The sequence below is a fragment of the Natrix helvetica genome, assembly GCF_964273705.1.
Source record: "Natrix helvetica genome assembly, chromosome: 2".
Taxonomy (NCBI): domain Eukaryota; kingdom Metazoa; phylum Chordata; class Lepidosauria; order Squamata; family Natricidae; genus Natrix; species Natrix helvetica.
Genome location: NC_138552.1, coordinates 9,053,713 through 9,070,715, shown reverse-complemented (window position 1 = coordinate 9,070,715; position 17,003 = coordinate 9,053,713). Strand labels below are relative to the sequence as shown.

At 46.9% G+C, this 17,003-nt stretch overlaps 1 protein-coding gene across 1 annotated transcript in view; it reads left to right on the top strand.

Annotated features, from left to right (window-relative positions):
- The window catches only part of LOXHD1 (lipoxygenase homology PLAT domains 1), a gene marked incomplete at its 5' end in the record, with an annotated part of 213,163 nt that overhangs the window by 23,118 nt on the left and 173,042 nt on the right, over positions 1 to 17,003 (top strand). The window contains 2 exons of the mRNA XM_081940466.1: positions 12,734 to 12,832; positions 15,556 to 15,704. Coding sequence (XP_081796592.1) covers positions 12,734 to 12,832; positions 15,556 to 15,704 — 248 coding nt within the window. The remainder of the gene's footprint in view (positions 1 to 12,733; positions 12,833 to 15,555; positions 15,705 to 17,003) is intronic.

The following is a 17,003-nucleotide window of genomic DNA, read 5'->3' as shown; positions in this document are numbered from 1 at the left end:
CTCAGATTGAGGTTTTCCCAGATGTGCCAATAGGACATCTCTAATAAAATGGAACTTGGAGGAAATCAAGCCTCGGAGTCTTCTTTCGTTGGGGGTCTTACTTGGATCCCTGATACCACAGTCCAATTCCAGCCCATGGGCCTTGAGTTTGACACCCTTGTTCTACAGCAGGGGTGTCCAAACTTTTTGCAAGGAGGGCCAGATTTGGTGAGGTGAAAATGTGTGCGGCCGATCATTCAGCCTGACATTCTTTGAACCCTTAACATTAAATGTGAATTGACTACCGTATTTTTCAGAGTATAAGATGCACCAAGATTTTGAAGAGGCAAATTAAAACAAAAGTTTTTGCACTCTCCCAAAAATGGCCCATTTTTCACGAAAATGGGCCTTTTTTAAAAAGGGCATGAATAGCCTTTAAGAGGCTTCTAGAGTGCTCCTGGGGGCTAGGGGGGGGCAAAGTTGAGCAAAAAAATGGCCCATTTTTTGCTCATTTATGCCCTCCACAGCCCCCAGGAAGCCTCCTAAAGGCTATGCACAGCCATTTTGGTGAAGTGGGCAGAGTTTTGGGAGGCAAAAAATGCTGTATTGAGTGTATAAGATGCACCCAGATTTTTAGCCTCTTTTTTGAGGGGAAAAAGATGCATCTTTATACTTCGAAAAATACGGTATTTTATGAAAGACTAAACAAATAATTCCAGTGGGGAGAAGAGGCTGCGGGCCGCTTGAAATTTGAAAAGGGGCCACATTTGGCCCCCGGGCCGCACTTTGGACATGCCTGTTCTACAGTCTCAACATCTATTTTTTTTTAATAGCGTGGTGATCAAAACTGGACAAGCTATTCACACTGCTGTCACGTCACCCCTAGTCCTTCTTTAATCTTTGAAAACCGATTCTGCCCCATGCAGGGTCAATATTAGTTCAGTTCAGTTCCAGGGCAACGGACAATAGGATGATAAAGGTCTCAAAATGCCCGAATGTAAAACTCGGAGGTGACTCTCTTAGGGCCCACTGATTTCCTGCGTGCAACTCCTGCCAAAAACTGGAGCTTGACCTGACATCACACCATCTTCTCACAAATTGTATGGTTTCTTACAAGGGAAATGCTGCAGGTCATGGGGCCCAGCCAGAAAACACGTCTGCGCCACTGTCAGTTTTGCGGTTTGCCATATGCTAGCAATTATTCACACATTGACACCGCGACGGATTCTTATTTACCTAAGTGCTGCCGAGCGGGGATGCTATTCACTTTCATCCTGGGTATTAATTGCAAAGGAAGGGATAGCGTTCCACCCCCGTGGTGTTTTCTTTCCCATAATGAATTCTTCAACAAAGTGTCTTAACTTCCTACAGCAGCAAGTGGTTTAAAAAAAACAGCAGCAGAAACAACTCAAACCCTCTTCTCTCAAACCAGGTCAGGTAACAGACAATTTGGCCATTGGGCATAAGAGACATTGGAGCCGTGTTTAACTTAATTAAAGGCTGTGTGCCTAGAGACGGGTGCTTTATGATTCTGCCTTTCTAACTTCAAGAGAAACCCTCCGGTCTCCAAACTTGAACAGAGAAAAGCAAAGTCGTTCCCCCCCCCCCCCTCTTTCCACTTGTCAGTACCATATTCACATCCTCTAGCATGGATCGCTCCGGAGCTCCAGAATTGCATGCAGCTAATCTGAATCCAGGTTTGGTCGCCATGATGTAAAAAAGAGACTCTAGAAAGAGTGCAGAGAAGAGCAACAAAGCTGATTAGGGGACTGTTAGATCTGGGCAACGAGAGACAGACTGCGGACACGAAGTAACTCAACAGCTCATTTTATTAGTAGTAGTAGTGATCCAGCTTGCTCTGTGGTCGGAGGGTTCCCCTTTTATAGGGATGAGGCACGCCCATCGACCAATCAGAGGAATACCTGTTTCCCGCTGTAGGAGCGGACCAGAGGGAAGACTTATCTCTATATATGTTAATATCTAACACCCCTCCCCTCCTAGATGGGACGTTGCGGTAGGTGACATAGTCCTTTAGGTAGGTGGGTGTTTGTCTTGCTCGGGAGGAACGTCGGAGTTCAGGTTGTGTTGAAGTACTTGCAGGACTGGTTTCCTGTTGGCTTGAAGTGGTTGCAGGATCGGGTGCTTTTTCTGTTTCTGGAGGTCTTGCGTTTTCGATGCTCCTTTCCCTGGTATCTTGTTCGGCTGCGATGACGGGGGGTTGCTCAGCGGCTGTGATGACGGGGGGTTGTTCAGCTGCGTGTGTGATGTCCTGTCCCCCGCTTAGCTCGCCGGTGTCGTCGTTTCCTGGGATGAAGTTTCCCTGCGGTTGTCTTTCTGTGGACAGGAAACTTTCGCCCTCATCCCTTAAGTTGGAGTGTGCTAGGCGACCTCGAAGCTGATCGATGTGCCTTCTCCAATTCCGCCCATCTTCAAGCTCTAACAAATACGATCGAGGGCCCATGATGCCAATGACCCTCGCCGGTATCCACAATGTCCCCCCTGTGTAATTTTGAGCATAAACAGTGTCTCCTTCTCTAAAAGATCTGACCTTACTTGTAGAGTCTGGGGGAGCCGAGGTAGAATAATTCGGGTGGAGCCTGTCCAGGTGAGACCGTAGGCGGCGACCCATTAGTAGTTCAGCGGGGCTTCTACCCGTCGTTGCGCTCGGGGTAATGTGTTGAATGAGGAGGTAATGGTCAATGCGTGTTTGCCAATCCCCCGGGCCCATCCTGGCGAGGGCTTCTTTCGCGAACCGCACCATTCTTTCTGCCTGACCATTGGACGCTGGATGGAATGGCGCGATGAGGGCGTGTCTGATTCCCAACCCTGCTAAAAATGTTTCAAACTGCATGGCCGTGAATTGGGGCCCGTTGTCCGATACTAACAGATCTGGTAGACCATGGGTGGCGAAAAGCCGCCTAAGAACCTTTATAACTGCCTCTGCCGTGGTTGATGTCATTAGGACTACATCTAACCATTTAGAATAAGCATCTACAACTATGAGGAAGGTTTGACCCTGGAATGGCCCTGCAAAATCAATATGAATGCGTGACCAGGGTGCCTTGGGTTTCTCCCATTCTGTGGCGGGCGCTTCCGGGGGTGCTGGTCTCGACTCCTGGCATGGGTCGCAAGTGGCCACCCACTCCTCTATTTCTTTGTCCATATTGGGCCACCACACATAACTTCTCGCTAACGCTTTCATTCTCACGATCCCCGGATGACCCATATGTAAAGCATTCAATACCTTTTTTCGTAGAGCAAAAGGAATAACAACTCGATCCCCCCACAACAAACATCCCTGTAACACGGAGAGTTCGTCCCGTTTAGACCAAAACATTTTGAATTCCGGGCCCACATTTCCCTTTGGCCACCCCCTCCATACCCAAGTTTGCACTTGTTTTATTAAATTGTCCTTCGAGGAGAACCTTGCAACATCGTAAGAAGAAACCGGTCCCGAATCCAAACAGTCAATGAGCAATACCGGTACTTCTGGAGTGGGGTCTGGCAAAATGTCTGGTAATGGGCAACGGCTGAGCGCATCTGCGTGCCCTAGAGTGGAGCCCGGTCGATGAATTAACTTGTAAGAGTACGCAGCCAGGAAAACAGTCCACCTGGTCATACGTGGAGAAAGGGAGACCGGAGTGGGGCGATTTCCCGCCAAAAGTCCTAACAGCGGTTTGTGATCAGTAATGAGTTCAAAATCGCGGCCGTAGAGGTATTCATGGAAACGTTTCACACCTGCAACGGCAGCCAATGCTTCTCTGTCCATTTGGCTGTAGTTCCTTTCGGCCGATGAAAGAGTTCTGGAGTAGAAAGCAATGGGTGCTTCTTTCCCGTCGGGCATCCTGTGGCTGAGGACTGCTCCAACCCCGAAAGGCGATGCGTCGCAGGTCAATACCAGCGGGAGGGTTTGACTGTATTGCACAAGTAGTGAGTCAGTGGTGAGCAGGCGCTTTACCCCGGCGAATGCTGCAGCTTCGGCTCGTCCCCATCTCCATGGTGCGTTCCTCTGGAGTAGACGGTGTAGTGGCTCAGCAACGGTCGCCTTCTGTCTCAGAAAAACGCTGTAGAAATTAAGTAGTCCGAGGAAGGCCTGCAACTCGGTTTGATTTCGTGGTGTGGGGGCGTCCTGGATTGCCTTAATTTTCTTTTCAGTGGGGTGAATTCCCTGACCATCAATTCTATAACCCAGGAATTCTACGCTAGGCACGTTAATTTGGCATTTTTCTTTTTTAAGGCGGAGGCCCTTTTCTCTGATTCTGGCCAAAACAGATCTGACTCTTTTGTTTAGTTGCTCCTCGTTTGCAGCGGACACCAAGATATCGTCAAAATATGGGACGACTCCCGGTATCCCTTGCAACAGCCGTTCCATGACGCTCTGGAACAATCCTGGAGCAATACTTACGCCGAATTGTAGCCGGTTGCATTTAAACGCTCCTCTGTGCGTCACTATAGTCTGGGCCTCCGCTGTGGCGCTATCTACTGGCAGTTGCTGGTAAGCTTGTGCCATATCTAACTTAGCGAAAACCTTTCCTGGCCCCAATGAGTGCAATAGGTGCTGTACTACGGGCACCGGATATGCGCTCTGTTGTAGCGCGACATTAATTGTGCATTTATAGTCTGCGCATAAGCGGACTGATCCGTCTGACTTAACTGGGGTCACGATAGGTGTCTCCCAACGCGCGTGATCTACCGGCTCAAGGATTCCTTGTTCCACTAACTTATCTATCTCTTTATCTATTTTTGGGCGGAGTGCAAAAGGCACTCGTCTCGGTTTAAGTCGGATTGGCGCCACATTTGGATCTAAATTGAACGATATTGGTTTGCCCACATACTTACCAAGACCGGAGCTGAACACATCCTCGAACTCCTTAAAGATCTTTTCAGCGCTGCTGTTTCTCACGGCGTTTATTCCGGTGACTTCTAATCCCAGGGCTTCAAACCAATCAAGCCCCAGGAGGTTCTGCAATGGCGCGCTGGAGATGGTCACGGGCAGCTGGGCTTCGATGTCCTTAAACTGGATGTGGAATGTGCCTTGGCCCACGATGGGGACTTGGTTCCCCTGGTAGTCTCGTAGCAGGACGTCAGGAGCGCGCAGTTGGCTCTTTCGGAGGCTGGGAATGGCCTGTTTCATGGATGCCCATGAAATGATCGTCAGGGTTGATCCTGTGTCAACCTCCAGCTCGCAGGGTGAGCCCTCCAAGAGGACTGTGACTTTCAGCCTTTTGGGCCGCTTAGGGCGGACCTGATGTATCGTGGTGAGATACGTTCGCAACTCCTCTCTCTGGGTCAACTCTATCTCATCGTCTATATCCTGAAAATACTCTCGTTGAGCGTCTTGGTAGAACGCTCTTTCGGCTCTCTGTGTGAATTCTCTCTGGGGATACGCTCGCTCACTTTCTTGTGAGTAATCTCTCTGGGAATACGCTCGTTCAGCTCTTTGGGGAGTTTCTCTCTGGGTAAACACTTGTGGATTTCTCTCTGGGCGCCCTTTTTGATTTCGCCAAGCCCCTGGGTTGGGCTTCTGTTGGCGGTACATGGGTGGCTGCCGTGAGGCAGGGACTCCGCTCCGGCACACTCGTGCGATGTGCCCAAGTTTGTTGCAGTGCGAACAAACAACGTTCCTGAACCTGCAAGTAGACCTGGGGTGATTCCCTCCGCAGCTTGCGCAGGGCGGCAAACGGGATCCGGGTTTCCCCCCAGGCCTCCAGTGACTGCTCTGCATTAGGTGACTGTCCTCGAACTCGGGATCCACGTAGTCGGGGCTTGCGTCTTCGTAGTGGACTCTGGTTTGTCTCGGTGCTGGCTGGGTTTCGTTGACCCTTCTTTGTATGGTCACTGCTGATTTCTCCGCTGATTCCGACGCTCTTGCTTTGTTCAATGCTGACTGTAGGGTTAGATTCGGGTTGGCTAACAGTTTCTTTTGCAACGAAATGTCTCTTACCCCACAGATGAATTGCTCTAAGATATGCTCTTCCAAATCCCTGTATTCACAGTGGGCTGCTATTCTTCGTAGAGCTGCAACAAATTGGTTAATGGATTCTCCCGCCTTTTGAGTCCTCATGTTGAATTCTTTGCGGCTGACATGGCGGGACGGTTTTGGCGCGTAATGTGTTTCCAAGGCTTGTTTCAGCGTCGCCCATGGTACTGCTTGTATTGGAGTAGGCGCGGTGAGGTCTCTGGCCGTATTGAAGACTTCCTTTCCGCAGTAGCCGAGGAAGATATTTTTCTTTCTTGCATCGGTGATCCCCGTGTACTCATTTGCTTCGAGGAAACACTCGAAACGAATCATGAAGGCTTCCCATTCGTCGGTTGCTGGGTCGAAAGGAGCGGGGGGAGCATGCATCGCCATTTTCTCAGTTTGAATTTGCCGCGCTGCGGTGATCTGAGATGGCTGCCGGAATTTCTGCCGAATTCCTGGGCTGGATCAAATCCGGAGATTCTCGAAGTGGCGTTCTCCGTCCTATCTGTCTCTCAATCCCACCTTCGTCGCCAATGTTAGATCTGGGCAACGAGAGACAGACTGCGGACACGAAGTAACTCAACAGCTCATTTTATTAGTAGTAGTAGTGATCCAGCTTGCTCTGTGGTCGGAGGGTTCCCCTTTTATAGGGATGAGGCACGCCCATCGACCAATCAGAGGAATACCTGTTTCCCGCTGTAGGAGCGGACCAGAGGGAAGACTTATCTCTATATATGTTAATATCTAACAGGGACTGGAGGCTAAAACATATGAAGAACGGTTGCAGGAACTGGGTATGTCTAGTTAAATGAAAAGAAGGACTAGGGGAGACATGATAGCAGTGTTCCAATATCTCAGGGGTTGCCCCAAAGAAGAGGGAGTCAAGCTATTCTCCAAGGCACCTGAGGGTAGAACAAGAAGCAATGGGTGGAAACTAATCAAGGAGAGAAGCAACTTAGAACTAAAGAGAAATTTCCTGACAGTGAGAACAATTAATCAGTGGAACAGAATTGCCTCCAGAAGTTGTGAATGCTTCAATACTGGAGGTTTTTAAGAAGAGATTGGTTAACCATTTGTCTGATGTGGTATAGGGTTTCCTGCCTAAGCAGGGGGTTGGACTAGAAGACCTCCAAAATCCCTCCCAACTTTGTTATTCTATTCTATTCTATTCTATTCTATTCTATTCTATTCTATTCTATTCTATTCTATTCTATTCTATTCTATTCTATTCTATTCTATTCTATTCTATTCCATTCCATTCCATTCCATTCCATTCCATTCTTTATTGTAATATTATATTATATTCTTTATTCCAATATTCCATTCCATTCTATTCTATCCCTTAATTTACAATCTTCATTTAATGACTAAATTTACACCCCCCAAAAGGTGACATGATTTTTTTTCCACGCTTAGGACTGTTGTAGCATCTTGTACATTGTGATAGCAACGTTGTAGACCATCGTAGTTACTTGACCTACGACCACAATTGAGCCCAATATTTCTGTTGCTAAGTGAGATGGTAGTTCAGTGAGTTTCGTCCCATTTTATGACCTTTCTTGCCACCGTTGTTAAATGAATCACGGCAGTTGTTAACTTTAGGAGCCTGGTTGTTAAGTGAATCTGGGTTCTCCGTTGACTTTGCTTATCAGGAGGTCGCAAAAGGGGATCACAAGACACAGGGGACATTGCAACCGTCATAAATATGAGTCAGTTACTAAGCCTCCAAATTTTGATAACGTGACGGTGGGGATGGTGCAGCGTTTGGTCATCAGTCACTTTTTTCAGTGCTATTGTAACTTTGAACAGACACTAAACGAATGGTGGTAAGTTGAGGATTACCTGTACCCATTTGAAGCATCCCTTACAAAGATCAAATGCTGAGGATAGACAATGGGACAGAACTCACGTTGTGTTTTAAATTTTGTCGGTATAATTTCGTCGGCCCACCACAAAGGGGCTTTTCCAAAACACAACTGGACTTTGTTTTTCCTTGAAGAGGTTTCGCTTCTCATCCAAAAAGTTTCTTCAGTTCTGACTGAATGGTGGAGAATGGAAGGATTTATTCCTCCACCGTTCAGTCAGAACTGAAGGAAGCTTCCTGGGATGAGAAGCGAAACCTCTTCAAGGGGAAAAAAAAGGCCTTTTCAAAGTGACTCTTGAAAAAGGATTTTTGGGGCAACCTTGACTGGATGACTGAGAAACATTTACCTGGCCATCAGGTGACACAAAATATTAGAGCCTTGGTTTGCTCCAATTTTACATTAAAAAGGCATCTGCTTTTAATTTCACCCTTTCCTAAGGAATGACAGCCACTGTTTCGTATACTATTATTCCTCTTCTTCATTCAATTTCTACTTCGTTTTACATTTTTAAAATCTTCACTGTGCTAAAGAAAGAAAATACCCGATATGTAGACACGCAGCTGTACAAGATTGCACTTTCTTGCCGGTTGCCAAGGTGCTGAGTGCATGTTTAAAACTAGGCATCTGTCCAGCCTTTCCTTTCGGTCAGGTTAACACCAACGGTGCAGGGAATATTGTTTTTTGACTAATCGGAGGGACTAGAGGGCTGCATAACCCTCAAATACAAAATGAAAAGGGTGGTTCGTCCAATGCTTGGACCAGTGGTGAAATTCAAATTTTTTTACTACCGGTTCTGTGGGTGTGGCTTGGTGGGTGTGGTGTGGCTTGGTGGGCAGGGCAGGGGAAGGATACAGCAAAATCCCCAGTCCCTCCCACTCCAGGGGATGGATACTGCAAAATCTCCATTCCCTCCCACTCCAGGGGAAGGATACTGCAAAATCTCCATTCCCTCCCACTCCGGGGGAAGGATACTGCAAAATCTCCATTCCCTCCCACTTCAGGGGTGGGATACTGCAAAATCTCAATTCCCTCCCACTCCAGGGGAAGGATACTGCAAAATCTCCATTCCCTCCCACTCCAGGGGTGGGATACTGCAAATTCTCAATTCCCCCTCACTCCAGGGGAAGGATACTGTAAAATCTCTATTCCCTCTCCACTCTAGAGGAAGAATACTGCAAAATCTCCATTCCCTCCCACTCCAAGGGAAGGATACTGCAAAATCTCCATTCCTTCCCACTCCAGGGGAAGGATACTGCAAAATCTCCATTCCCTCCCACTCCAGGGGAAAGATGCTGTAAAATCCCCATTCCCTCCCACTCCAGGGGAAGGATACAGCAAAATCCCCAGTCCCTCCCACTCCAGGGGAAAGATGCTGTAAAATCCCCATTCCCTCCCACTCCAGAGGAAGGATACTGCAAAATCCCCATTCCCTCCCACTCCAGGGGAAAGATGCTGTAAAATCCCCAGTCCCTCCCACTCCAGGGGAAGGATACTGCAAAATCCCCATTCCCTCCCACTCCAGGGGAAGGATACAGCAAAATCCCCAGTCCCTCCCACTCCAGGGGAAGGATACGGCAAAATCCCCATTCCCTCCCACTCCAGGGGAAGGATACAGCAAAATCCCCAGTCCCTCCCACTCCAGGGGAAGGATACTGCAAAATCTCCATTCTCTCCCACTCCAGGGGAAGGATACTGCAAAATCTCCATTCCCTCCCACTCCAGGGGAAGGATACTGCAAAATCTCCATTCCCTCCCACTCCAGGGGTGGGATACTGCAAATTCTCAATTCCCCCTCACTCCAGGGGAAGGATACTGTAAAATCTCTATTCCCTCTCCACTCTAGAGGAAGGATACTGCAAAATCTCCATTCCCTCCCACTCCAGGGGAAGGATACTACAAAATCTCCATTCCCTCCCACTCCAGGGGAAGGATACTGCAAAATCTCCATTCCCTCCCACTCCAGGGGAAGGATACTGTAAAATCCCCATTCCCTCCCACTCCAGGGGAAAGATGCTGTAAAATCCCCATTCCCTCCCACTCCAGGGGAAGGATACAGCAAAATCCGCAGTCCCTCCCACTCCAGGGGAAGGATACTGCAAAATCCCCAGTCCCTCCCACTCCAGGGGAAGGATGCTGCAAAATCTCCATTCCCTCCCACTCCAGGGGAAGGATACTGCAAAATCTCCATTCCCATCCCATTCTGGGGCCAGCCAGAGGTGGCATTTGCCGGTTCTCCGAACTACTCAAAATTTCCACTACCTGTTCTCCAGAACCTGTCAAAACCTGCTGAATTTCATCCATGGCTTGGACATATGCCTGTACGGCCTTTCTGTCGGCTTTGTACAGTCAGAACTTCAGAATCAAGAAACGTGTCTTTACACATCTTGGTGTGCAAATTGTACAAAACATTCATGCTACTCTTTCCAAACATTCACACTACTCTTTCTTGCAGTTATAATTTAGTGCACTTCCAAAGACAATTTCCTTGTGTGTCCGATCTCACTTGGCCAATAAAGAATTCTATCTATTCTATTCTATTCCTTAATCTATCTCACTACTGATGATTGCTATCATTCCTTAACCCCTAACAAGGTTCTCTCGAAACAGGTGCAAGCAACATCAGGGATGTGACAGTCAGTTTGGTCTAATAGTTAAGGCTAGAAAGCAGGAGGCTATGGGTTCAAGTTCTGTCATGGCCATGAAAACCAGCTGGGTGACTTTGGGCCAGTCAATCTCTCTCTGCCGAACTGATCTTGCAGGGTTGTTGTTATGGGGGAAATAGGAGGAAGAAGGTGTGTGTTGGATACGCTTGCCACCTCAAGTTATTGGTAAACATAAGAAACAGACTAGATAGCAGTGTTCCAATATTAAGGGGCTGCCACAAAGAAGAGGGGATCAACTTTTTCTCCAAAGCACCTGAATGCAGGACAAGAAACAATGGGTGGGAACTAACCGAGGAAAGAAGCAACCTAGAACTAAAGAGAAATTTCCTAACAGAACAATTAACCAGTGGAACAGCTTGCCTCCAGAAGTTGTAGGTGCTTCAACACTGCAGGTTTGAAAGAAGAGATTTGATAGCCGCTTGTCTGGAATGGTATAGGGTTTCCTGCTTGAACAGGGGGTTGAACTAGAAGACCCCCAAGGTCCCTTCCGACTCCGTTATTCTGTTAGTAATTCAAGCCTGTGTGAAATGAACGCCATTTAAAAGGAAAAAAAAGACAGCGAATTTAAAAAGGAACATTATATAATAAAGACAAACAGAGTGGCTAATATATTCAGCGGCAAATTATGTTCCTAATATTGGTGCAATGGCAACTAGGATGTTGTGTTGTGGGCACTGTGTGTTTTTTCAATTGCAGCTTGCAGTGACTCTTTTGACCTCCCCACCGGGGGATTTTATTCCATACTTAATTTCTTTTAGTTATATACCCCAATATATTCAAATTTTCATTTTGTCTTTCTTTTTATCTCTGCCTCACCTTCAAGTTTTGGATTGCATCAATTCCATTTTTTTAAAAAAAATACAAAAGAGACTAGAAAGCCATGGGGTTTTATTTTAGTTCTCAAAATTCTGCACCAGATGTTCAGTTGTAGAACAAAAGCGAATACAAGAAGTCACCCAATTCTTATCTGGCCAGCAGAGGGAGTAGGACAACTACTTTTAGAGCATTATTTTAAAAGTTTGTTACAAACCATTGCAATAAGTCTGTAGAGATTCTCAGTCATCCAGGTCACGGGTGTCCCAAAGATTGCTTTTCCAAAAGGCAACTGAATTTTCTTGTTGCTTTTTTCCCTTGAAAATATTTCGCTTCTCATATGAGAAGCTTCTTCGGTTCTGTTTCAGTAATATAGCTTTTTTGAACCAAAGAAGCTTCTTGCATGAGAAGCGAAATATTTCAAGGGGGAAAAAAAAACCCCAAGAAAATCCGGTAGCCTTTTGGAAAAGCATCTTGGGGACAGGAGAGGATAGTGTACTTTTTGGGGGTTACCCCCTGAAGCATCAGTGCAGTCATCTACAGTAGCTGTGTCCTAAGGATGTTGTAACTCCCCAAAAAGGATGGTTATTTTTCCTTGGGATGCTGGATTACATGTAAATTCAAATGCAAACAGATGTTTGTGGTACATGAGCCGTGCTGGGATAGTAGTTAGGCTACTTCTGCTGACTGCCGGCTGACTGCAATTTGGCAGTTCGAATCTCACCAGGCTCAAGGTTGACTCAGCCTTCCATCCTTCCCAGGTGGGTAAAATGAGGACCCAAATTGTTGGGGCCAATAGGCTGACTCTGTAAACCACTTAGAGAGGGGGCTGTAAAGCACTGTGAAGCGGTATATACCGTATTTTGCAGAGTATAAGACACACCTTTTTTCCTTAAAAAAGAGGGTGAAAATCTGGATGTGTCTTATACACTGAATACAGCATTTTTGGCTTCCTGAAACCCTGCCCCCTTTGCAAAAATGAGCATGCGTAGCCTTTAGGAGGCTTCCAGAGTGCTCCTTGGGGTTGGGGAGGGCAGAAATAAGCGAAAAACAGGCCATTTTTTAGGATGCACTCTATAAGCTTCCTAAAGGCTATGCATGCCATTTTTTGGCAAAAAATGGGCCTGTTTTCACAAAAAACGGGCTGTTTTTTTGCTCGTTTTTGGCCCTCCCCAGCCCCCAGAAGCACTCTACAAGCCTCCTAAAGGCTATGCGTGCCTTTTTTTTTTTGACAAAAAATGGGCCCGTTTTTGGGAGGCTTGCAGAGTGCAAAAAACTTTTTTTTTTTAAAAAAATTGCCTCTTCAAAATCTTGGTGCGTCTTATACTCCGAAAAATACGGTAAGTCTAAGTGCTATTTTTATTGCTACTTCCGGTGTGCTTGATCATTCCTCGGACATCTAACTGCTTCAGTTTTAATTAATTGTATGATGTGTTTTTCCCCCCCTGCAGTAAACAAATATGTGGTCCGAGTATTTACAGGGGATGTCAACGGCAGTGGAACAGATGCTGATGTTTTCGTTAACATTTTTGGGCAGAATGGAGACACAGGTAACATTCTCTAGTGTATGCAGTACTTAGGTAGACTAATGCAGACTAATAGGTATATACTAGTCCTGTGATGGCGAATGTATGGCACACTTTCCAGAGGTGGCACGCAACGTCTTCTCTGTGGGCACCTGCACCATCACCAGCTGCTCTCCTGGTTTCTGGCGCACCAGCCAGCTGGTCTTCGCAGGAGCCAGAGTGTCAGAAAATGCTCCCAAAACAGCCTGAAAAATGGCCCAAAAATAGGCCGTTTTGGGGCCGTTTTCAGGCCGTTTTGGGGCTCTTTTCAGGGTGTTTTTGGGCTGTTTTCAGCCTGTTTTGGGGCTGTTTTCAGGCTGTTTTTGGGCTGTTTTCAGGCCATTTTGGGGCTCTTTTCACGCTGTTTTTGGGCTGTTTTCAGGCTGTTTTTGCGCTGTTTTCAGGCTGTTTTGGGGCTGTTTTCAGGCCATTTTGGGGCTGTTTTCAGGCTGTTTTGCGGCTGTTTTCAGGCCATTTTGGGGCTGTTTTCAGGCTGTTTTGCGGCTGTTTTCAGGCTGTTTTTGCGCTGTTTTCAAGCTGTTTTCAGGCTGTTTTGGGGCTGTTTTCAGGCCATTTTGGGGCTATTTTCAGGGTGTTTGGGGGCTGTTTTCAGGCTGTTTTTGGGCTGTTTTCAGGCCATTTTAGGGCTGTTTTCAGGCTGTTTTTGGGCTGTTTTCAGGCCGTTTTGGGGCTCTTTTCATGCTGGTTTTTGGGGGACTGCTTTCAGGCTGTTTTCAGGCCATTTGGGGGGCATTTTCAGGTTGTTTTTTAGACTGTTTTCAGGCCATTTTGAGGCTGTTTTCAGGCTGTTTTATTGGCAATTTTCAGGCTGTTTGGGGGCCAGAAACAGTCCAAAAATGGCCCGAAACCTACACAAAAATGGCCTGAAAACGGCCAAAAAAACCAGGCATGTGTGTGCTGGCCAGCTGATCTTTGGGTTTCGGCACTCTGGCACGTGCACATTCACCAGTGGCAGGTTGCAGGCAGTACGCCCCGGTATGCTCGCCTGCCGGGAGCACTGGGTACCCTTCCAGTATGGTGGGAGGGCCCACCTGCCCGCCCGCCCACCTGAGCTGCCCCACCTGAGCTCCTTACCTGTAATTGAGCTTGTCGGTGCTTCCGCGCATGCATATGGAGCATACAGTGCCTGCGCGACGTTCCATCGAGCAGCTGGAGTGTTGCGGAGGTGTCGCGGCGGTTTCGAGGAGGTAAGGCCGTAAGCGTGCATGCATGTGGGGGACGCCGGGCCCCGTTGCACTGTACCGGTTGCAACGGGATCCAGAACCCACCACTGACATGCACATACATGCACACGCATGCCAGTTTGGGCACTTAGTGCTGAAACGGTTCGCCATCATTGTACTAGTTAGTCCCTGTGTGAAGAGACTAGAAGTATTTGAAATGTAGATTTACAGGCGGCTGTTGCATATAAGTTGGGCTGACAAAATCAGAAATGAGGAGGTGATAAGCCGCCTGGGAAAGCTGAGGGAAATCATCCAAACCAACCAAGCAAGATTTTTGGCAAGAAAGTTGAGGAAAGGGAACCAAACTTGAAATGCACAGCTGATTTTTTGGGGAAATATTTCAAGTCATGTCCTTTTCCAGCTGGTGTCTTTTGGCCGATCACCAGGAGATGATTAATTCTTTCAAGCCTGAGGCATGAAAGCTGCCTGGTGACATTGGGCGACTGTGAGTTCGAGTCCCACATTAGGAATGAAAGCTGGCTGGATCTTTTGGTGCCAGTCGGCTTCTCTCAGCCCGGCTGACCTCACAGGGTTGTTGTGGGGAAAATAGGAGGAGGAAAGAGTAGCAGGCGTCCTTGCCATCTTGAGTTCCAGACCTTTCTCTACTTAGGAACAGGTTTTGTTCTGAGAGGCCGTTCCTAAGTCCAAGCAAGCATAACAATTATTTTTGCACTTAAATCCAAACATTCACTGGAATTATAATAGACCCCCCTGCCCACCCCCCCGCAGTTACTACACCAGTAAACAGCTAACAATATCCATGCGGTTCAGCGAATGGGATGCAAGCAGAAGGCGGGAATTTGCTGTTGGGACTGCAGGTTCACCACTCAACTAACACAGTCTCTCTTTTTCTCTGTCTCTTTCTCTCTCTCTCTCTTTCCTTCTCTCTTTGTCTCTCTCCTCTTTCTCTTTCTCTCTCTCTCTCTCCCTTTCTTTCTCTCTTTTTCTCTTTGTCTCTTCTCTTTCTCTCTCTGTCTCTCTCTCTCTCACACACACACCCTTTCTCTCTCTCTTTGTCTCTCTCCTCTTTCTCTTTGCCTCTCTTTCTGTCTGTCTGTGTCTGTCTGTCTCTCTCTCTCTCTCACCCTTTCTTCCCTCTCACTCTCTCTTTGTCTCTCTCCTCTCTTTCTCTTTGTCTCTCTTTGTCTCTCTTTCTTTCTCTCTCTCTCTGTCTCTTTATCTCGCTCTCCTTCTCTCTCTCTGTCTCTCTGTCTCTCTCTGTCTTTGTCTCTCTCTTTTTTTCTCTTTCGCCTTCTGTTTCTTTTTCTCTTGATCTCGCCATCATCTTCTCTCTCTTTCCTCTCTCTCTCTTTTGTCTCTTTCTTTTTCTTTCTCTCTCTCTTTCTCGTTTTCTCTCTCTCATCTCTTTCTCTCTCTCTTTCTTCGTCTCTCTTTTCTCTCTCCCTTTCTCTCTCTCCCCCCCCCCTCCATATTTGTTTGTCTTTGATTCTGTCTGTTGCCTAGGAGAGCGCAGGTTGGACAACGACAAGGACAATTTTGAGAGAGGGTCAGAAGACAAGTTCACCCTTGATGCTCCCAATCTGGGCAGACTCAGGAAAATCACCATTGGGCACAACAACAAGGGAAGCTCAGCCGGATGGTTCCTTGATAAGGTTTGCTATAAGTTATTAATTCATTACATAAGCCAACAAACCAGGAACTCTTATTTAGGTTTGCCTTAACCCCATATTTGAATGCAAGGACAGAGGGGATTTCCCCCCCTTCTTTGTAAGCCTCTGTGCCCTGCCTAGCCATTAAAATCGGAATGCAGGAAGTCCCTGACTTACAACAATTCACTCAGTGGCCATTTGATGTTACAATGGCATTGAAAAAAATGAGTTATGACGATTTTTCACACTTACAACCATTGTAGCATCCCTATGGCAATGTAATCAAAATTCAGGCACATATATTTTATGATAGCTGCAATGTCCCAGCGTCACGTTTTGTGATCTTCTGATAAACAAAATCAATGGGGAAGCCAGAATCACTGAACAACTGTGTTGTTTACTCAACAACTGCAGTGATTCACTTAACAATGATGGCAAGAAAGGTCATAAAATGGGGCAAAACTCACTGAACAATTGTTTCACTTTAGGAACAGAAATGTTAAGGTCAGTTGGGGCTCCTAAGGGAAAAAATAAACTGTCCTCCCTGGAGTGACTTAGCCACAGTTTGGGGCTTTGATCCTTTTGAGTATATTTCTGTAGGGACATAATAATAACAGAATAACAGAGTTGGAAGGGACCTTGGAGGTCTTCTAGTCCAACCCCCTGCTCAAGCACTTACGGTATTTTTCATATGTAGCTGTCCAATCTCTTCTCAAAAGCCTCCAGTGCACAACCTCTGAAAATATAAGCTGAAGGTATATATCTAAAGTGTAGGGAGTCAGAATAGAGCTGGAAGGGACCTTAGAGGTCTTCTAGTCCAGCCCCCTGCTCAAGCAGGAGAACCTATAACAGTGATGGCGAACAGTTTTGGCACTGAGTGCAACCCAAAGACCAGCTGGCCAGCCCAGTCATGCCTGTTTTTTGACCCTTTTCAGGCCATTTTGGGGGCATTTTCAGGCCATTTTTTCAGGCTGTTTTAGACCATTTTTGGGTGGTTTTCAGCCCCCTCTTGGTCCAAAAACAGCCTGAAAATGGCTTGAAAAACAGTCTGAAAACAGCCTGTTTTTTAGTCATTTTTTGGGCTGTTTTTGGGCCATTTTCTGACATTCTGCACCTATGAAGACCAGCTGACTTGGTGTGCATGTGCGCGCCAGAAATCAGAAGAGCAGCTGGTGACGGTGCACGTGCCAAGAGAGAGGGCTCTGTGTGCCACCTCTGGCAAATGGCATAGGTTTGCCATCACGGCCCTATGCCATTTCAGACAAATGCGTATCCAGTCTCTTCTTCAAAACCTCCAGTGTT